The sequence below is a fragment of the Lingula anatina genome, chromosome 4 (assembly GCF_051362555.1).
Source record: "Lingula anatina isolate TDL-2025a chromosome 4, LinAna3.0, whole genome shotgun sequence".
Taxonomy (NCBI): domain Eukaryota; kingdom Metazoa; phylum Brachiopoda; class Lingulata; order Lingulida; family Lingulidae; genus Lingula; species Lingula anatina.
Genome location: NC_141770.1, coordinates 27,498,440 through 27,522,156, shown reverse-complemented (window position 1 = coordinate 27,522,156; position 23,717 = coordinate 27,498,440). Strand labels below are relative to the sequence as shown.

Here is a 23,717-nt window from a genome sequence, read left to right as displayed (position 1 = left end):
CAAACCCAAACAACCTTAGAAGTACCCTAACCTGCCAGGATAAATTCACCACCAAAACACATCCCATCCCATCACAGTGGCTACATATCTCAGACCTTCAGCGCCCTCTCTGCTGCCAAGATCAACACCACGGCCTGCACACGGCATCAGTAGCGATCTATGTCAACAATGGAGGAGTGGAAACGCGGCTCATGTTGGCACTGGCTACACTCCAGTGAAATGTGCCCTTCAGAAAGAAATCTGAGCAAGCTAAAAAAAGGTTGTTCTGTCACTGTTGGTTCAAGGATCTAGGTCTAGCTTAGTTGTATAAGAGGAAGGCTATACTGGTATACCTGGTGAAAACCAAAATATCTTCATATGAAGAGAAAGTTTCACTTTGTATAGATCCATAGAATACATGTGCTTTATGACTGTTTCATGCAGCTCCTCAGCTGACTTGATGCAATCAGGGGCTTGGTCAAAGTAATAGGATAATTACTGAGATTACCATACTTCAAATATAAGATCTTTAGGGAAGTTATCTGGAAATGTTAACCCCATGTTTGTTCTGTATCAGGAATATATCTCAGTTCAATCGTTTTCGATGAAACAAAACTCCATTTTTGTATAACGACACTGTTCAATGTTCACAAGAAACATAAGAGTTACACATGCAGATAGGTTTGGTTCAATAAGCAGTTGTTACACATGTATATCAACAAAAACATTTTCGTCAATTTCATATATATCTTTTATACGAGAACAAAGTTCACACACATAACCATGCACACAAAAAACATATATGTTCACACATGCAAGCACGCACACACACACACACACACGTGGACACTCACTACTTCTCTGTTCCTCCAAATCCTCCATTCCTCCCTGACCCCTCCTTAGAACAAGACACCCACTACAAGATGATTCTTGAATATCTGTCCATACCACACATTAACTGAGGGAAGAGCAGAATTTATAGGAAATATTTCACCCTGCACATGTTCCTCCAGTACCCAGCTACTATGGGAACTATGCAGAATAGGCTACATTATGGAGGGCCAGATAATTCTAGCAGCCACTGCGGAATACTTTTTGTTTTTTACAAAGTTTTAATGAGTGAATAATGTTTTGACAAAAAAAAAAAAAAAAAAGGATATAGGTACAAAATGAGAAAATGTGGCAAAAATATGAAAAGTATCAAAAAATAACATTTTTTCAAAATTAATTATTACCTGAAAAAAAATTAAAGTATCAAAAAGTATCATAAATAATAACTATATTTCAAATTTGTAAATCATCTTCAACAACAAGGCAAGCAATACAACAATGCCTTCTTTGTACTGGATAGTATCATAAATATGTATATCATGTTAGGATAACATGATAATGAACCTTTAAATTACCACATTTTATCATCATCCCTATCTTTATTCTTTTATCCAAGAATACTTCAATTGTCTGACAAACATTAAGACGTTATCATACCAGTTATAATCAGACATGAGCCTAATATATACTGTTCCAAGAAGCAAGTCCTCAATTCAAGAGCATGTCTCTTATATCAAAATATATATCAATATCAACACATTACAAATGAATATCCAGCCTTGCATGTCATTAAATATATCCTTCAATATATTATCTAAAAGAAAAGTGTTTAAACTCATTATGCCCTTGCAGTCAGTCAGTTTGTAATAAGAGCAGTTCCTCTGGTATAAATAAAAGCCTTAGAGTCAGCTGTTTTAGTATTTATATCTCTGAACCAGGAAATCAGTGCACAAAGTACATTACACTACCAAAAATACGCCTCCTCATGTAACTACACAGGAGGATCAATATGAAGACCAGCAGCTCTCTAGTATAGGGTGGATCTAGTGCTGCTGCCAAAGCACAGACAAGGCTGTTGATAAACAAGAGAAACTTGTACCTGGAAAGGGGGGGGGGGGAGAGAGAGAGGATTCCACTGTATAATACGGGGGAATATTATATGTCACCTATCATCCTTCATTGCATATATGTCTTGTTTAACTATAGCAAGCAGTAATAAAATCCACACTATATTTTCTATCAAATCAAAGAAATCTTGAGATCAAATCCATAGTTATAATTGATGGTCATACCAAACCTTGCAATATTGCTTCCAGCAGTTAACATGAGAGAAATCTATTGCCACAGCCTCCAGAAGTGGACGCAGGCTGCCAAGGGTCAGTTCATGAAGTAGCCACTACCTTCTATAGTTCCTACTTCAATTAAGACCATTTTAACCTGACCAGCAGGTGCTCTGAATGCTTCACTTCACACTACAGGGTGTGCTGGAAACTTGCACACATACATTGTCACAACACGCAGATAACATTCACTTGGGACCAAATTCTAGATGATATTTTTCAATTCATTCTTTTTGGAATGAAGTCCTTTATATCATGACTAATGTTACAGGGATATCTACTTCAGGAAATTTTGAAAATCATATTACGAATGCCATTTCTGGATACATATGTAACAAGAAGAAAAAAATCAACAATTTTTCCTTTTCTTTAACAGTGGCACACAATCAAATCGTACAAAAACAGAACTATGACAAATCAGATTATCAAAGGAAACAACCTTGATAATTTACACCTTGGTCTTCCCGCACTTTTCACCCACCCTGTAAAAAACAAAAATGCCAAGAATTCCTCATCTCATCAGTTTACCTGGCAAGAGAAACATCCAGCCCAGCAAGATCCACTGAGACGCTAAGATAAGAGAAACTTGTGAACCTGAAACGGTTGCAGCTTGGAGCTCCTTACAAAGGGTTTCTCATTCTCAGCGTGTCTTATAGCAGTTTTCCCTGGATACATATGACCACTTAATGATGTACTGATATAGAAAGTTAGGACTTGGAGCATTTGTCTACTGACTCAGATACTAATTCCTTACTAATGTGGACCTCTAGCCCCCCTCCCCCTTCTCTCTCTCTCTCTCTCTCTCTCTCTCTCTCTCTCTCTCTCTCTCAGTTTATCATTTATGCTGCTTCTATTAATGTGTGCTCTCTCAGGTACACAGATATCAGAATTACATGAGTGGGGGGGGGGGGGGGAGATCTCCTCTCATCAAAACATTTGCTTGGAGGATTTATCAACACAAAATCATTTGTCATAAACAGCCATTAAAGCAACACAATCAAGATCATGACCACACTCCATCAAATATACTCCGACCCACTCCATAACCTCAAATAATACCAGCAATAAACACAACATATTATTTAAACAAATCTTCATCACACCTGAAGTCCAGGTGACAATCTCTACCTGACCCTGGCCTCTGGCAAGCTACTGAGCTTACTGATTAATGTGGGCTTCCAGACAGGAATAAATATACTGTAGGTCCACATCTCTCTCTTCACTGCCCTTTACATCTACTAAATAATTTAATAGAATGTGCAATGAAAAAATGACCTTCTAGCTGATAATGTACAGAACAGTGAAGTCAGACGATTTGGTATTTAATTTTGGTAAGATGATTAGAAACTTATAATGTAAAATTTTTTTTTTTTAATCTAGAATCATGATTTTTCATTATTTAAAATTTCATTTACAGTATCTTAATTATTTGTATTTTTTATTTATTGTCTCTTTCTATGTGGGGTCAGACTTTTTATTATCAATAATATCCACAGGGTAATATGTACAATTCTATAAAGGTGAAAAAAAGGCCAGTTTTTATTTATGAAAACTTTATTGTTTCTTTTCAATTTTCTGTCATCTCTATGTGAGAAGAGATGGACATACATCTCTTATATACAGTGGTAAACAAAGATCAGTTAACAGAAGAATATATTAATAAGAATCAAATGAAAAATCCCCTCCATTTATTTTCTATTTGCTTCCCTTCATAGTGTGGATATCCTCAAGGAATTTACCTCTCAATAACACCTAAGCCAAACCCCCTTGACCATTGGTCTAGCTGGCCAGACAGTGGCTGAAATGACCAGTGGATTGGCTGTGATATTGATTGGTCTATAATTGGCAAAGAGCAGGTGCTTTGTGTAGTAGCAAGGGATTACGTGAGCTGGTATGTTTGGTTATTCTATCATGCTGAGATCCTCGGCTATTGGGTAGAGGGATCTTTGCTTGAGCTCTTCTCTACATCTTAATGAGTGGCTCGTTAGTGGGAGGAATAACACAGGTGTGGTGATTGGTTATGTAGTGAAAACATTCTTTAAATTGTTGCTATATTTATTTCATTCTTTGTAAATTGCAACCATTGCTACTTTAAAAGAGAGAAAGACAGAGAAAAAGAATTTTACTAACAAAACTAACAAAGTTTTGAAAATAAGTTTTTAAAATCTATTAATGGACTTATAATTTTATCTAGTTGATGATGTGTCTTATTCTCTTTCACCAAGACTTCAGTCAATGTGCAGGGAATGCAGGTAAAACTAGTCTCATTTTTGCACAGCCTGTACACTAAAGCTTACAACTTACACCATTTTTTTCTTCTTATACTGAATCTATTAAGAGAACATCAGCTATACCCTCTATTAGCCAATGGTCAGTGGGTTAACACCTCTGATATGGTAACTGACCAGCTGAGAGGCTTAACTGGTCATCACTGGTCATCAAAGACAGGTCTGAAAAAGCTTAATGACTGCTTAATAGCCACTGGTCAGATCTTAATGGAGTTCCATCACCAGAGTGGATCTCAAGTTCAGGTTATCGGTATGCCTACTTTGTATGCCTTGTTTTTGCACCTGTGAAAGGTAAAAACTCAAGTGCTTCTCTTCCAGTTCAAAGCAATTCCAAGTGCTCTTTTTCTCTTATCTGATACACAAAAAAAACTGTTCTTTTTCTGTGATATTAGAAGCAACTAGTCTGTAAGGAGGTAATTACCTGAAACTTGTATATATCATATGTATTATTTTTCTTTATTATTTCATCAACTACATTTTCTACCAATGCAAATAAATAAGACAAATAAATCATATATATTTTTTTTGTTGGAGACATAAATAAAAGACAAAAAGCTATAAGTTGGAATACAGTTGTACTTTCACAAGTTGATAACAATCCAGCATGCTTGCTGTAGTTCTGACACAGGGTTTAAGTTAGAACTGATCTGACTGCGACTGAAGAGGCACACACTCCATTGGTGTACCATTAGACTGCAGTATTTTCACAACTTGTGTTAATAAACCGTTCTAATATCTCTGTATTCTGATGGTGGTCCATAAATAATCCAGCATGGCCTGTTACTTCTGGTAGCAGCTTGAATGAGAACTCTACAAATTTTAAATCACCTGCATCCTTTTCCAGTATGTTTCAATCTATTACAATTTTGATTTGATATTGGAAAAATCTTCTTCGCACTTATATTCTTTTTCCCCCGTGGCTCTGTTATATGTTTTGAAAATGTTCTCATTTAATTTAATTGCTGCCAAGCCTGCACATCTTTCATATTCCATAACCCTCCTCATACAAAATTTGAAAATTTCAAATATCATTACTTGGAATTTGAATGTAAATTTCAAAGGGGTGCACCTTGTCAGTGATATATGAAAATAAAATAAATTCTAAACCAATTTCCCATACATGTAGGAAATATCATATATATCTTCAAAGCAAAGATTTATTACTTTGACATATATTTCAATGTAAAAATCATCTTGTCCATAAAATCTATTATCTCTAGTTTATTCGTAAAACAAGCCTACTTATATAAAAGTAAATAAATTTAAATTTAAAAACTTTGCCAAGCGTTATGATCATGATAAAATATATGCTCATATTCACAAAACCATTCAATGATTTGAAAGGGGTCCTGAAAAGGCCACAAGGTTTCAAGTTTTTTTTTTTTTTTTTTTTTTTTGAACATCTATGATTGGGTTCGCAAAAATGATGCAGGGATGACCTTAAAGCAAGGGAAGGGGGACCTCACAGGCACTGCTGGACCACACTTCCCCTTCATGTTCCTACGGCCCTCATACAAACCTAAGGACAGGAAATCCTTTGAAATTCTATCACAGGTAAACTCTCCCACACAATAATCACTAAACTGTTTCACATCTGGTCAACCAGCCAATAAATTTGATAAGAGAAGTGTGTGGTCTGGGTGAAGAGAGAGAGAGAGAGAGGCGAGAGAGTACAAGGAGTTAATGGACTCTTCAAACACATGGAATGTCTTTCACAAATTCCTGCATCGGAAATTGATGATCACTTGAGGGAAACATGTTGGAACACTTGGTTGATTGACAGACAACTTAGATGAAGTCTTTTCTTATATCTCCAGTAATGTGTTCTTAAAGATGAGAACATGAAGCTCCTAGTAGGTACCCCAGACTAAATTTGGATAAGATATGTTATGACAGGAATATTCATAGCCGATGAAAAAAAAAAAATGTAATTCAACAGGCTGGTCATCTGATCATTCTATAGCAAATATTCTCATCAAAATACTTCTATATGTTCAATTTGTGTACATACTGGTTAGCATAATATGTAGCACTACACAGATTTTTCCCTGTGAGCTGACTGGGAACGGCAGGAAAACTGTGACCAATGTCAGACATAAAGAGCGATCAACCCCAAACCACAGCACCTGGCGGCATTGTCAGGACCCCTAAACTACTCCATGAGTATCACGCTCAAATACAAGGCAAAAAACTAAAATCCGGCAGCCTTTTCAGGTCCCCTAACCTATTCCACCAGCACAGGTCCCAATAAAAAAGCGAAAAAGTTAAATTATTAGCTATGTCATATTCATAAAAAACCAGAAACGTGTTGGAATTTTTTTTAATCTGTCAAGTTGTGTAATTCCACAGTAGCAAACCACAATATTACCAGTGACATAGGTACACAGAGATACAAGCTTCCAGCGGAGTCAGGTAACACACCACATGTAACAGAATAAACAGGTTGTAATAGGGGAAAAACAGCTTACATAACACAAAGAAAGGGAAGATAGATCACCTTAGTGGAAGGTTTATAAGAAAACAAGATATGAGTCACAGGAGTGTGGTCTACCTCAGCTGTGAGGAGAGAGGCTGATAGAGTAGTGTGAAATGAAGTAATTGGCAGGCAAAGGTAGATCTGGGAGAAAGGGAACACAATTTTTTATGAAACACCTACAAAATAACCTTGCAATGATAATAATTATTATAAATATAAGAAGAAGAAGTCTGGTAGACAATTTTTGTAGAACAAGTTCTGTCTGTCTGTCTGTCTATCAGTCTTCCTTCCCATGCCTTAATATTTTCATGTACCTATTGTTTATCAAGAGCTAGCAGAACTGGTGCACCTGGTAGAAAAGCCACATCCCTTATCATTGCTGCTTTTTTATTTTCATTTTGTGGCAGATCTGTAAAACTAGGACACCACATCTGACAAGGTCTTCTGGCCACTGAGCAGGTGAGGTCTTAAATACTGCTAGGAGTATATATACACCTCCACACACACACACAGAGACTCCATTCCCAGAGATTAGATCGATCCAACTAGATCGACCTAACTCCCTGGGGGTTCACGCTGAATAGTGGGCACAAAAGTTAATTACCCCCTTAAAGCTTGTAGTAGGCAGGACGGACATTTAAGCCAGATTATCCGACAGTAATCTAGTGAGACTCCCCACGGGGATAGATCGATCTAAAATCTATGGGAATGCACCCAGAGACATATCAGTGAGTTAGGCAGCGGTACCTCCAGAGAAATGACCTGCTCCATGACTCATCAGTTCATCAGTCCCTAGAGAAATCTTTGCAATACGCTGCAGTTTGTTTTCTGGTCATAATTAACAATTTTTTTCTTCAGGGTTTGTCTCAAGGAAATAACAAATCTGATACTCTCACTATTATACTAGTACATGTGTATATGGTTCATAAGTAAATAACAGTCAAAGAACTTGGAACTGTGCCCCCCTTCCCCTTAACTTTTTTCAATATAGTCTTTATATTTACCAGAAAAAGAATATAGAAATATCATTTGTCATATGTTCCAATGTGTAAACCTCTATCTCTCTGTGAAAGTGTGTGTTGGAGGGGATGCTGCAATATGAATAAATCAAATAAATATATGTGACTAATGACAAAGAGATACAGAAACTAATGACAAAGAGATTTTAAAGACCTCAGTAAATATCAGATCCTGTTTTTTTCCACCAAAGGTAAGAGATAAGATGTCTGTCAAAAATTACCCAGTATGACTGTGCAGCCATTTTAATAAGTGACCTTCTCCCAAAAATATGCCACAACAAGCACATTTCTTTTGTTTGGTTTTCAACCTGACAGAAACTACACCAAACCTCAATCACCCTGTAGTACAATAAAACCACTAGCTAGTGAATCAGCAGGCAGGAATTATACTGTACGGCCAATAACCGTTGTGCAGACCACAGAATGTCGATGTTTATCTGTCTGACTGTATCGTCATCTATATTCTTCTATCTCCTCTTGTCATTGCAGTGACATTATCAGCTTCATTAACATCAAACAGGAAACGGATTGGATGATTTTCAGACCATTAATTGAAGACCAAAAAATTGTCATTTTGACTGTTCAGTTTTCAGAAAAATACATAGCAATGAATATCACTTCTAGCAATCAATTTAATTAGTATATTTTTTTTTATTTGAAAGGAAGAGGGTGGATTAATGACATAAATTAATACACTTGGTATTCACTGCCAATGGAGACATTTTAGGTATCACATAAATATAACGCTCGTCTTCATATGCTTACTACCCTGCAGACTAAACAAGTGCCAATGGACTCAGCAAGTTGATCTAGTCATAATAGTCTAGTTACTAAATGTCTACCACTACAAATATATAACACTCCAATTGATTACTGACTCAGTAACCTGATCCAGTCGCAGTAGTCCACTAAATGACCACTGCAACAGCTATGTAGGACAACACTAGAGAGTAATGACTCAGCTACTTGATATAGTCTTAGTAGTCCATTGACTACTGACTCAGGTACTGTTATAGTAACCCACTGCCAATATTATAATAGATTAAATACTAATCACTGGAAAGTTATTCTTTACTTTAGTGAATCATCACCTAAATTAGTCATCATTAATGAAGAATTTAATTTAGTCTCTCTATGGATGGGTAGAGAAATCTGCTGATGATCAATGCATGGTTAAATTTCTAGTAGAAATGAAAGAGAAATGGTATTCTGTTTAATACATATGGTATAATAAAGAAACCATTGATCTGAAACAATATCCCTTCTTGTTTTGTTTTTTTTGTGATACAGGAACATTGTCATCATATGAGTAGACTATTTTGATCTATTCCCAGACTAAAGTGATGAAAACTGTCTTTCTTTTCATTATTAAAGCTAACTTTCACTCTCTGTTGCTAACACTGGACCAACACCCAGTACCAGTAAAACTGATGTCACAGTCAGGCTAATCGTTTCTTTAATGTCTAGTCCTTTTTGTCTGCTATGGAACAGTTAAGGCAGACATGCTGAAACTGTCGGTCCGATTGGTCATGACCGGGAAAATTTGTCTGGACCGGTAGAAAATTGGACCAAAGGACCGACAAGAGTTTTAAGAACCAAATTTTGAATTTACAGTCATCATTCGACATAATTCACTAATGAAATTATAGAAAACCCAAAGCGTTTTTTCCTTCCATTTCAAACCTATCCCATTCACAAACAAAGTAAGCTACCTAATCATACAGGTAGTATCTGTCTCAATCGAATAGGGTGATTATTGGTCCGACAAAAATCAATATGGTCCGGCAAATTTTTTCATTACTGCTGGTCCAAATGTCCGACCATTTTGAAAAGTTTTCAGCATGTCTGTTAAGGTGTCCTAAAGGCCTTCTTGGCTTAAAAAGTTTGACTGTATTCAAGCTGTTTCTTGGCCTCCTGGCCTGGTTTGTAGTATCAGGGGCAGGAACCTCTACTATGGTCTTCTGTGGTATCAAATCTCAGAATTAAACCTTTCGGATTTCCTTTGTGTTCAAATATAGACCACAGTTAGGTTAACCAGGTCATTTTTTGACGTATGAAGAAACTATTTCCTATCTTTCCAAGTGGAATGTGACCAGATGAAGGTTGAAGTGCCAACCAAGGTTTATCTCACATATAAAATTATAGCTCTTGTTTGGAGAGACCGGCATTTTAATTTATTGATCAATATTCAATCATTTTGCTTAATTGACACTTTAAATTGGCTTAGGCCTAACAAATAAAATACATATAAAAGAAAAATTAATAAAACAATTATTATCATAGTTGTATGTTACAGTGAATATTAATTGACCTTAATTCAAGAATTCTGTTAAAGGGTTTGCTTCATGCCGTCAGAATGGCCTGAACGGAACATATTCTTCAGAAAACATGCCCAACTAACGATATCTTAATCCAAATACACAAATTAAAAGCTCATTTTGTAAATTTTTGGCTTTAAAAAACGTCCTATTTGCTCGGCCTGGGAGTTAATGAGCTACGTGGTCACGTGGTCCAATGACGACAATCGAGCCACTGGAGAACAGAGCGTGCTTAGCTGTCAAACTGAGCTGCATTGTCTACCTGTAAGATGACTTCTCTATCTGGCTTCTGATAAAAGTTTATACTCATTCAAATCTCTTACCCGAGGGGTCTAAATCCTCGTGAAGCTGTGTAAAACCATTTCCCGTCTAGTCATTTCTTTAACAAGCATTTCATTATGGTTATCCCAAGTTGTATAAAACACTGCATTTGAATGAGTTAAGGGAAATGTTGATTATTGCATATGAGGTCCATGTTATTTGTGAAATTCAATTTATTTTATTAAACCGCTGACACTCCGTCTTGCATGCTTTTATTAAACTGAGGTAAACAATGCCCGTTACCTTGACAAGTCCTATCTTAATCATCCATCTAACTGGAACTTCCTTTACCTCTTAATTAGAGGGTTAAATGGCATTCAATTTGTCTTGCTTGTATCGAACGCACTCTCTATCTAAGCTTTACTCCAGTTATCTCAGGTAAAAATCTACCTGTGCGTTAGTTACAAAGCGCAGCTCCCGTAGACCTGTGGGTACTAGATAAAATCTGAACACCAGGTTTATCGAGGAGCTAGAGAAAGAAAGGAAGAATTTTTGCTGCACAACTTCATAGGAATTTTAACACGGACTTGATCCAGCTTAGACCTCCAAACTAACAGGGTGACATGGGCAATTTTCACAAACAAATCATAAAACTATATTTCAGTTAACCGCCTTTAAAATAAATATACCGTTCTGGGTAAATTAAAATAGTTATTAAATCGCAAGAATATTTTTGACTTAAATGATGATTTTATTATTAATGGAAATTAAGCTACTATATGAGGTACATTTGCTGTGATTACGGTACGCTGTCCTTCATGTTTTGCGTAAGTCTACATTTTGCTGTATGTGCTTGTAATCTTTTTAAATATGTGCGTACAATTTTTGCAGGTCTGGTTACCCCCCTACTATGTGATGAGAGTATTAATTTGGCAATTAGTTCCTTAGCTTATTTGAATAGAATTGCAGTGTAAAATTTTCAACATGATGTTGGCGAAATAGCCCATTACTCTTTGTAGGTATTTCCCCCGTCAAAGTTTGTTTAAAATTATCTTTCAATCTTTACTCTTCCAAAGACAGTATAAAGTTACCTGACATATTTTCGTGTAAACTTAATGACAAGCCAAGTGTCTCCAGTTCATTCCGTACTCAATTTTACCCAAGCAAATTTTTTTCTTGAGTAGATCTTTATAATAGCACGGTGTTATAAGCTTACAAATTTGCAAAAAAAAAAAAATTGCGTACTGACGCAGAATTTGCGTTTCAAGTTATAAAATGATCAATCTTTTAAATTATTTAATATTTCAGATGAAATAATCTTCAGAAACAAATCCTCAAAGCATAAACGAATTAGGATAACGAACCATTTTATTATAGCAGTTCCCATTTTTAATATAACGCTCTTTTTCCTGTTTTTCCTCAACACGTTTTCTTCCACGGAAGCTTCAAGATACCCTGAGAGCAACTTCTTTTATTAATGTTCGCGACCGTGTTTGAACTTAATTGTTTAAGTATTGATATTTAACGTCATTTACAAATACCAATAAAATAACCCCATGAAATAAATGAGATATATTGAAAAATATGAAAGCCCACCAAGACGAGTTTCATACCTGTTATTACCTGGCTTGGGAATTGCAGCTGTGCATAATTAACAGGTTTGTTGTAAACGAGCTTTTGGTCAACTACAATGCATTTAAAATGCATCAGCAATCAGTAAGTTTGCCAACTGATGACAGTTAATCTGAAAGACTACCAGCTCTTGATATGATCTAAACCACCTGAGGTGACCATGATCTAGAGCATCGCAACTATTGTCACCGAAGTTAGTAAGTAAGTCACGGAAGACCGTCACAGACAAAGAAAGATTGTCAACGAGAGCTGCAATTTTGCTGAATCCCACGGCAACACACCGAGGCATAACGAAAATTCCTCAACTCCGTTCTACACAACTTTCCTTAACTTCTCCGTCTGTATGCAACATGCAGCTCAGGGTCTCACAGACCTTTATCGTGATTGTCGTCACAGTACCACGTGACCCAGATCTGTTGCTTCATTTTTGCATATTGAGGTGAGGTTTACTAAAACGCTTTTTTTTCTACTAATAGATTGTTTTTATAATTTTTAAATGGCGGGGATCGATTAAAACATACCTCTAGTGTATAGATTGAGTGCTGTATCTTCAAAATTCGAGAAATGGATTTTTACATGAACATTGTCCTTTAATCTTTCACAGTAAGTAAGATGTACAGTGACAGGCCATGTAAAAAACAAGATTTATAAATTGCACACATTGTTAAAATGAGGGAAATAGAAATTGTAGATTAAAAATTATTTGCTATGTTCAAAAATTATTCTGTGTGGCAAAATCAAGAGTCAAAGTGAAGATTATTATTGAAGGTGGGGTGTTAAACAAATAATATCTGATTTGAAATAACGAGAGAACTGAAAACAAAAGCACCAAACATAAAACTACCCTATGAAATGCTCATGTTATTCCCTATAGTTCATAAGCCTATACTCCAAATTCAACCTAGCGAGCGGAAAAGAAAAATTCCACAATGTTTTTTTTTCATAATCAAATCATCTCTGAATTGAGGTATTTATATTTAGATGAAAGACTGTAAATTTAAGCACTATAATCATATCAGACTGACCAATGATGACCAAAAGATGACCCTACTGATAAGGTAACACATATGGGAGAAAACACATTTTTGTCTGAAATCTGATCCAAGCCTAAATTATGACTTCAGTGTGTTATACTAGTAAATGCCTTATTGCTTTGGGCAGGGCTAAGAAGAAAAAATGTTTGAAATAAAAGAATATGGATGAACTCCTAAGAGTCCTTAGGGTCCTAGCTTGTGCCAACATATTACCAAATTCTTAAGATGATTCGAGTAAATAAAATTAAAGGTTAAATCTACTGTATATGATAACGTCAGAAGAATAGACATCGTTTTGGAGCAGCAAATTAAAGACAACAAAAATCTCTCTCTCTCTGTCTCATATTGACAAAAAAGTTGATAAAATTTGTAAGAGACTGATCCATAACTGCCTCCTCCATCCTTGCTCATCATATACGGTAAGCTTACAAAACAAAAAATGTAGAATCCATGCCTGTTTACCCGTCATATTGGCTGGTAACCTTTGGGAAATATGAAAACTGCATACTTGGTGCTCATAAAGCAAAACAGACCTATAATCTCAGGATTTTTACCAAGTCTGCAGAACCACTCATCTCTTACCAGTAACCAAATGCACAAATTCTAAAATATGAGAATTGTATCGGTATTAACTATTTTTAGTCTCTTTGAAACAATTCATTTCTTGCCATGTTTAATATCCTTTGTAGAGTATGTATATATATATATATATATATCTTTATTTAATATTATCAAATGTGCATGATACACTAGTGTTTCTATAGTCTCTCTTAGTTCTAATTTGTTGTATATTTAAATAAATATCCTAAGAATGACTGTACTTTAAATCTTAAGTTGATGCCACAAAGGATTCATTTGCCTATTCCCTCCTTCAAATCAAGCCTTAATATACATAGTACTAGAAAAATAAAAATACAACTCTTTTCGCAAGCCCAGTAAAGCCAATTATCTTAAAATATCACTAGAAATCCGGTTTTCATCTTCTCCACATTTATCAACTTCACAAGACAAACAAAGCATGAAAAGCACCTCTCTAAATCTGTCAAATAGGCTTTATGATAATACTTCAAACCAGCGATACCCATCTTTAAAAAAAAAAAAAAAAAAAACCTGCCTCACTTTTACTCAAGTCAGAATCCCACACCCTATAATCAAACCATTACAATGAAAAAGAATGCAAACAATCTTTTCACTGAAGTGCAAACAAACCGTTTAAAATGATTTATTTTCAAAACAGAAATGTGTAACAGCCGTTTTCTGCCCTTTGGGTATATATATATATATATATCTGTCAAATAGAAACCCATAGGCTACATCATAATCAAAATGTACTGTATACTTATATGTAATTATTTTATATACAAACTGACAGTTGCAGACACAACAACAATTCAGCTTTATAAAAGAAATACACTTGTGGAAACTCCCTCTCTCTCTGCTGAAGAGGGAGATTTTTTCCTCCATCTGCATTCATGTATGAGAAAATGAAACAATGTGAACAAGATGTGCCTTATGGAACAGGTTCAGGTGAAACATTATGTAACTTTATGTAACATATTTTAACCTTTGCCTAAGCAGTATATTTACCACACCCAAGTATTCAATAAATTAGCTTATGCTTGGCCAACTAACTACTGAAGAAACTATTACACAATACAACAGCCAACACTACTTTACTTACAACTTCTCTACGTAGGGTGAGCTCTCATATCTGCGGAATTAACTTGTCACTTTGACAAACAATCAATAATGTTTGTTATATGGCCAACGATTATTTAAATAGAAACAAAGCACTCTTTCATCTCTTTATGAATGAATTTTATATGAAAATAAATATTTCCAACCTTTCCGCTACTTGGGAATGAGTGAATGAAATGAAATGATTGATAGGATGGCATGCTGAGGATCCACCAGCATGATTACAATAAACAGCTGACTGTAAAAAGATGAGCAACTGATGGACTTGCTGAAGGTCCACTAAGTTAATTGCAATGCACTTATTTGTTAACCACGTTGATCAGTTCAAAACAAATCTCAAAATGTCTACCAAACACCTGAATATTTTGTGCCCACATCACCTACAAGACATCCCTGCAGTCTGATAATGCTGGGTCCCAGACAAAGTTAAACACTACATACCTAACACACAGACAAACAAAACACCACTGATAGCTAGATAGAATACCCTCAATGGTGACTTGGATATTGGAAACATTAGAATTCCAATGCATCCTGAGAGATAATTGCGCAGGACCATGATGTGAGGTTATATTCATGTCTCAAAAATAATCTTTTTACAAATTTTGGAAATGTGATTATTTCCTGTGGGTGAAAGGAATAATTTACTAGTACAGCAATACGTCATTCTGGCAAATTTTACTTGCAATCCAAGGAAAGGCCTGAAAATATGTCAAAATTTCAAAAGAAAAAGGCAGTACAGTCCTTTCACACACCAATGACACTTGACAACTGAAGTATGTTTCTAGTTATCCAACAGATGACAGATCCATTAGAGGTCACTTCATTATCATGACACCATGAAAATTCCAGAATGATTTTTGACAGATGCCATTTCTGAGCTGAGCCCAATTTTGGTGAAATGAAGATGGAGAGAGATGCAATGGGTCATTTGGAAAAAGCAAAATAAAAATTCCACCAGCATTTGTGAGAGGCTGATATGCTGTAGCTGTTTTATAAAGAAATGTTTCATGTACACCAGAAACCTGGGTGAAATAGTCTCAGTCAATATTTCAGTATGGCTAAGAAATGTGAAAGAAACCAATGTGGCATTTAAACTTCATTTTTTAAATGCCACAACTTAATGAAAGAAAACTTTTCCTCAACATCAACAAAATACAAGGAAAAATTTCTAGTGATTTTTGGTAATAAAGTACAAAAGTGGTCTAAGGCAGCATTTGTCCACTTTTTAACAAACAATAGCTACCTGGCTTTCTTGAAAATCAACAACAAACGGACTGGTAAGAAAGGTGTAAAATCCTCCCTGACTGGAATAATATTATAATTATCAATAATTTCAACCCATCCTTTTCATGATAACATCATAACATACCATCTTTAATCAGCTCATCATCTGACCTGACAGATAAATATAATATCCTATTACTGGTATTAACTCAAAGACTGCTATTTCTAAAGAAAATAGATGTACTGTATTCTCTTAACTTAATTTATCATAGATTAAGAGGAGAAGATCATCTCTCAGAACTGTGACACAGCTATATAAATATATACAAAATTTCTTATTTCTCCCCCATCTAATTCTGCATATCTCTTACACTTCCCTCAATTATTCTAAAACATTTGCTTTAAAGCGTCTCTCTTATCTCAATAACAATCTGAGATTTATGCAGATAGAGGTATTTTCACTCTCCACCTCAATAATATAGTAGTAAGTGGCCTGGGGTATGGTGTGTAATTGCTGTCTTGGAATGCGTCTCCCCCTCCCTCCCACTTCAGTGTCAACACATCAACACAGGTAGGACTAACTGAACAGGCAGAGAGACAAGAGCCCCCCCCCCCCCCCCCCCCCTTCCACACATACACTGGGCAATTTTCTCAAAATAACTCAAGATCCAAAGTTGAGCCTAATTTCTTATTTATTTTAACATATTTTAAACCACAAGTGAAGCCATTCCAATTAAATTTTGGGCCTTTGTTATAAGAAGAAAGAGATAAGACATTTTTCCTCATGTTTTGCATTAAATAAAATTCTGCCCAATCTTTTCTCAACATCTCACAGAACTAACAATAAATACATGGCTCAGAAAATACAGCAATTCTTTACTTCAATCCAGTGTAACATTTATTTTCATTCCCTTTTATAACTCTATAAAAAGAGGACAGGGCAAGAATTTCAGTTTAAGTTATCTTATAAAGAGATGGCTGAGACCTTTCAAACTTAATTATACATATACATGTATATTACACAAGAACATTACCATCACGATTATGTATATCTCGCTATCCAAATACCATGGCAACCATCTTGGGGTTAATAATTAAAGGATATAGCTACCTCCTAGCTTAGATCATTCAGGTAATATCTCTTGGTGCGGAGGCTTATAATAACTGAAGCAGGAGCTACACGGAAGCTATGTAAACAAGGAACTTGTTATTTAGGGAGCTGTAAATCACTTACTGTGGTATGTCAGGGAATAGGTGTGTGTGTGTGTGTGTGTGTGTGTGTGTGAGAGAGAGAGAGAGAGAGAGAGAGAGAGAGAGAGAGAAAGAGAGAGAGGGAGGGCTTCCATGTAACAAAAAATGCATACAACACAACATCCTATAATTCTTCAAAACAAAATACCATTTTAACCCTTGAAGTCTGTAGAAGAGGTCAAAGTATACAATACATTCAGTTCCATAGCCTGCTCTAACCAAGTCTAACATCTGGATTAATATACCCCAAAAATAATAATAAATAAAATTTTAAAAAATAATAATAATATAATAAAAAAACCTAGATGGCCATCAGTGAAGAAAAGACATTTTTCATTGCATTTTGAAATATGTTTTATCATACACTTATACATAACTTTCAAGTCATAGGTCTATAAAGCTAAAAAAAACTTTTAGACAGTTTATGAATGATGTAATGCAGTCAACTAGCTTCTATGCTGTCCCAATATCTAACAGTTGAAATCTACCACAATAAACATCTAAAATTCACATTTAAACAAAAGTTAATAAAAATTGTCACTCACCATAATATTCACCAGGCGGATGCTGCTCCAAATCCTTCTCAATATTACTTGTCATAACCTCCAGTTTCTTCTCCGCTTCTGTCAGACCTTGGGATTTAGGCGGCGTAACTTGAAAACCAAGGCCACTCTTCTGGTTGGACGATCTAGACGACACTGAGAGAGATGGCGAAGCAGGGGGTGCTGGGTAATTATTGGCCGTTGTTGCTGGGTAAGAAACTGCTGTAGACGTGTAAAACTGAGGCACAGCAGAGGCAGAATTGGCCATGACAGGTACCGTCTCTGTGTTATGTGGCCCGTAATATGGCGGAGGTGGCTCTCGAGGTTCTGGCGACACTGAGCTTCGTTTTGATGAAGACCCAGAAGATGACAACCTCATTTCTCTCTCTAACTGCTGAGTCAACGCAGCTAGTTTCTTCTCAGCCTCGCTGGGACCGGGAGATTTTGGCGCTATGACATCGTAGTGGAGTAATACCTTACTCTGTCCACCACTGGATGACGACCCTGCAGGCGACATAGCGCCCCCTGCCACTGTATTCCTATACACTGGGCTCTGACTGCTGGTCTGTGTGGCAGCGGACACAGCCACCCCCTGCACACCCCCAGCCCCCACCCTCTGCCCAGCCAGATGGGGTTGTTGTTGTTGTTGTAGAAGATTGGGGTGCACAGTATTTGGTGAGGCCAGATTCAGTTTAATTGGGGTGCTGTGATTAGGTATACCTTGATGCAGAACATGATTCAGACCATGGGGGACGTGATGGTGATGGGTGTTGTTGCCATGGTGATGGGTGTTGTTGCCACCACCTATCCTAGAATGCCTGGGATCATTATACGCCGGTGGCAGCGCAGCGGGATCATTATTGTTTGTGTACTTTCTGTCCATGGTTTGCAGGGGACTTGACCCCGCGCTTCCTCCGCTGTGACTGTGTCTGGGAGATTCTGCTGCTGTCTGATTGGTTACATAATGCTCGTACCCCAGTGAAGACAAACTGGAGCGCTGACTGGGATATTTCTCGTTGGCGTTGATCATACCAGAGTGTGGACTTGGGAACCGGTCCATTAATGCTGTGTTCACCAGACTGGTGCGTGGACTGGAGTGCTTGGAGTCAGCACTCACACTGGACCTTGGGCTGACACTGGCCCCCCTGGTGCCCCCCACTCTGTGTTGATCATAGGAGGGGGGGAGAGGGGGGTTCACCAGGGATCCTCGGCGGCTACCACCATTTGGATCCCCACCACTGCCTACACTGCCTGTGCTAGTCCGAGGACTACTGGAGTAGAGGTAGGTCCCTGTGGTACTCTGTCTCCCCAACAGGTGCCCCTGGGTACTGTTCAGTGGTGAGGCTCCCATAGGGGGCACCTGCTGCAGCTGATGATGTTGCTGTGAAATCCCAATCGTGTATGCCCCACCGTTCTCTGCAGAAGTATAACCCAGATTGGCAGCTCTGGCAACTGCGATTTGGGATGACATTGGGAGCCCAGAACGGTTATCTACAGCAAAGGGGTAACCTGTAGCGTTTTGTTTAAGCATACTTGTGGTGTCGCCTCCACTACCGCTACTAGCTGTCCTCGTCCTTAGGTCCTTCACTGGCACAACCAAGGAATTCCCGGCGTCTAAATCCCTGCCGTCGGATGCATTATATTCCGGATTAAATCCCGTGTACGGCGTGTATTTCGGCGGTTGTTCTCCGCGTTGAATGTGCTGGAGATAAAGCTCACGTTTCTTCTGAAACTCCAAGCCAGCTGAAGTGTCTGATCGCCTAGGTATGTCTTCTCTCCAAAAAGTCTGCGGCGTCGGGACCCCAAACATGCCCAGGTCCCTCTCTATCTGGGTAACATCGCGATCATCCAACTCTGTGTAGTGATCCATGGTCCATTTAAGTGTTAAGTGTCATGGAAAAGCTTAAAGCACCAAGAAATGAAGAGCTATCCGTAAGTTTGCTAACTTCTTCTCTTTCCTGCTTGACTCACTTCTCACGTCTCTGGCGGGGACGCGGAGGAATACCAAAACATGTGCTACCGTTTACATTTGCAATATATTTCATATTTCTGGGTTTATATCACTTAAAAATACTAAACAAATATTAATGCAGCAGCAAATGTTTCAATATTCATAATTATGACTGAAATGGGCATTTTCAATGACTAAATTTGCATGAACTATGTTTTCACGCCGCGATGGCAAGATAAGCCGGAAATCCTTTGTCAGTTCAGTCGCGGTGAACTAAAATAGAAATTGGAAACCGAAGCACACAACGAGTCACTTTGTAAATAAACAAATGATAACCGCAAGAAAACATTATTCAAACATCTCATTGACCGGTTGATTAGATTAGAAATATGGCAAAATAATATATTTGTCCTTTGTAAATTTGAAAGCACTTACTGAGTTGAAATTGACAAAATATTGGTGCCAACAAATTTGTTGATTATTTGTGGGGGACGTATATGGCAGTAGGACACATACTGTCAGGATTTAGGTGTGATTTGAAACGTCATGGATTTTTTGGTACATCCGCGTCACGAAATAGCGCCAAAAAAGCGGCGCGATGAAAAATGCGTACGTCTTGAAATAAATAAACTTTGCGAAAAAACTACAGTGAATTGACTTTCCATATTTTAAAGACTAAACGAGGAGTTATCCGTCTATTGATAAACTGTAAGCTTTTGTCAATGCACTGTACAGAGTTACAATTATTTCTCTCCGAATCAAGAAAACTGAAAATTTTACGTGTCCGAAAATGCTTTTGTATAGCGAGGGACTATATTGCGAGGAAATTGTTTCCAAATACGAAATTGGCTTAAAATTAATAAAATGGTCGAATATATATCCAGGTTTTCGATTTTGAAGGGAATTTCCCGCACACTCTCTGGTTAAGAAGTCTCGACAGAAAATCCGAAAAGTTGTGAAAAAACAGAGCAAAATTTCTCCCCTGAGGCACCTCCGATAAGAGTGCACATCTCATTCATTTCCCGAACTTAAAATTACGTTTATTCATCCAAAAAAGTTAGTGACTAACCTCAATTTTCACGCAAAGCAATGATGTTCCATAACTTGCTACGACAGTATTTTTTTGACCTTGAACTGTGGAAGTTCAAAAAAGTCATGTGATACAAATCATGTGACGCGCAGATTTGGGTGCTAAAATGCACCTTTATAGACCCATATTAAGTCAAATATAAGTTTAAGAAACAGAATAAACATTTCTTTTATCAAAGATTAAAAACTTAATACAAATTTAGTAAATTTACCGAAATCCCGCCCACTAAACGAGAGGTGAACTGAGGCGCTTTCCAACGAAACCCCGCAATTTACCACGAGGCAGGGACAGGTGAAGTAGGTTGTGCGGCAAGTTATGATTTTTATCCTTGCTGAAATATGGAACCCACATATTTATAGCATGTCAGAGACTCATTACAGGTACGTATGCAAATTATTTACATTTTAAAATATATATAAATGTTTTTTATTACGAGAAATGTGCTAGTTTCGCTCCACTACATACTGTACATAATCAAACACATTTGTTATACATTGTATCTTGTAGATTTGTTAAAATGTGCACCGTGTGACCGACGCAGGCTCATTCAGAGTAATCTAACTCCAACTACAGTTCAGTTTAATAATAACTTTTGATCTAGACTAGTGTTATTTAGAATACTAATATTACATAACGACATATGTGCCTTAATTAGTACGTACGTGTACTGTAGCTGTATAACGTAGCATTGCGAGCACCTGTCATGTGAAGCATAGATAATGTGCTTGAGAGTTGTATATATTGATTGAATTATGAATACATCACCTTTTATTTGTAATAATTAGCAATAGGTCAGGGGAGTATTTGGCAAGATTTAACATTTCCCTTGTCTTTTTTTCAGGCTGATAAAAATTTAAAAACTTTCTAACATTGATGTAAGGAAAAAGATGTTTGGATATACATGTAGAATGGTAGAAGTATTAATGTACTATGAGCTTTTTTCATGATCAGTTAACACTCATTTTTAGTATAAAGGTCCATTTGAAAGTGTAGGGTTTATTTTATAAATCATTGAAAATTTCAAAATCAATGACTTGCTAGTATAGGTATGAAAATGAAAGTTGAGACATTTATACACCATACTCGCTTAGTGTTGAAGTTGTAGATTTTTTACTTAAGTTAAAATGAAGTAGATCTATTTGAGAATGTCATTTGGTTCTCAGGTCAACAGTAATAAAGGTTTAAAATATAATCCATTTTCTGTTTTCTGTATGAAAAAAGATAAAGCCAGTATTTATTATTTTATTATGTGAGTTCCTAGACTTGTGTTAGTTAAGTACCACTTGGACATATCTTCCGATCCTCGCTCATTGTTAGTCAATTTTTTTATGTTAAATTGACCTATACATTGAAGAGGGGTGTAAACAGATTGTTTTTACTTTTAGTTGCATGGAATTATAAATTCTGAATTTATTCTGATTTTCTTTTCCAGATAAAAGAAGAACAGTTTTTTCAGATATTACAGAATCTCTGCCAGGCTTTGAAGTGCCCTGAAAAGTGATCACGATGATATGTTGCAGCATTATCATGCATTCCTATTAGTCATATTAAAAAAACTGTCACCAAGCCCTTAGTGAAAATTGGTTATCAAAGTATTCTTTGGCAGCACTTACATTTTTTGAAACATAAAAAATTGAATTTTTAAAAAGAAATATGACTTTGGTGGTATTTCTTTAAGATAATTGGATGGAAGTTGTTGCAAACAAGTGTTATTATGGACACATTTTTTCTAATTGGACTCCCAGGAGCCAGGCTGCTTTTCACATTCAAACAAGAATTTAAAAAGAAAAAAAATGTCAGAATAGTAAAAGAGGTATTTTGAATATATTTACAGTCCACATCCATTTATATCCAGTATATAATGCCTGGTGTTCACAAATACAGGTAAAGCCCTTTTAGGAAGCAAGTTACATACAGTGTATTCCCATATTTTAATATCAGATATCAAGTACAAGCATATGAAACTATTTTGAATAAAAGACAAATTGTCCTTGGTGATCAGCATATTTTTCTCTTATTTTAAGTCTTAAAAGGATAGCTAATGTATTTTGAGATAATGCATTTGAAGATGGAACATGTATGAAAATTTATTAAGCAAAAAAAAAAAAAAAAAAAAAAAAAAAAAGATAGGAAAGTCATTAAGTGCAATGAAAGTGGAAATTTTATATTAATTTTGGAAATTTTTATTTATGTATTTTTTACATTTTTACACACTCTGTGAATTCTTACTAGCGCCCATGCATATGGACTTCCTGTGCATGTATACTTGTACCATTGTTTTGAAAATAAAATTATATCCTGTTGTTTTTTTACCCTCTATTTTTTATTGAATATAAAAGAGGTAACTGTTCATATCAGCCCAAAATGGATTCTGGAGTAAATGACAATTTCCCCCTTCTTACCAATAGTTACTGGGGTACTGAATCAGTTTTGACATTCAAAATTAGTCTGTACTGTAATTTTTAAATTTATTTTAATATTTCAAAAGATTATTACAGAGTACAGCCACCATGTGATTGGATGCCCAGAACAGTTTCAAAATAATTGTGAAAACTACCATTTTGGTGGTAAAATGGAATATATGTTGTATTCCTATGGGTTCTTTACACTATTTATTCTTAAATGTGAATCTCATAAAAACAGTTGTTAACCCTTTAAAATATTCATTTAAGAAACGATGAATTTGTCTGTGCAAAATAAAGAAAAACAGCTTTGTTTTATTTTAAACTTGAGTTTTGGACTCAGAAATGAGATATGCAAGGTACATGTACCGGTAGTAG

General features: G+C 36.3%; 1 protein-coding gene across 1 annotated transcript in view; it reads right to left on the bottom strand.

Moving 5' to 3' along the window:
• The window catches only part of LOC106169098 (uncharacterized), a 44,278-nt gene extending 24,290 nt beyond the window's left edge, over window positions 1-19,988 (bottom strand). Inside the window, exon 1 of the mRNA XM_013548451.2 lies at window positions 17,900-19,988. Coding sequence (XP_013403905.2) covers window positions 17,900-19,766 — 1,867 coding nt within the window. The 5' untranslated portion in view covers window positions 19,767-19,988. The remainder of the gene's footprint in view (window positions 1-17,899) is intronic.
• Window positions 19,989-23,717: the final 3,729 nt, after the last annotated feature.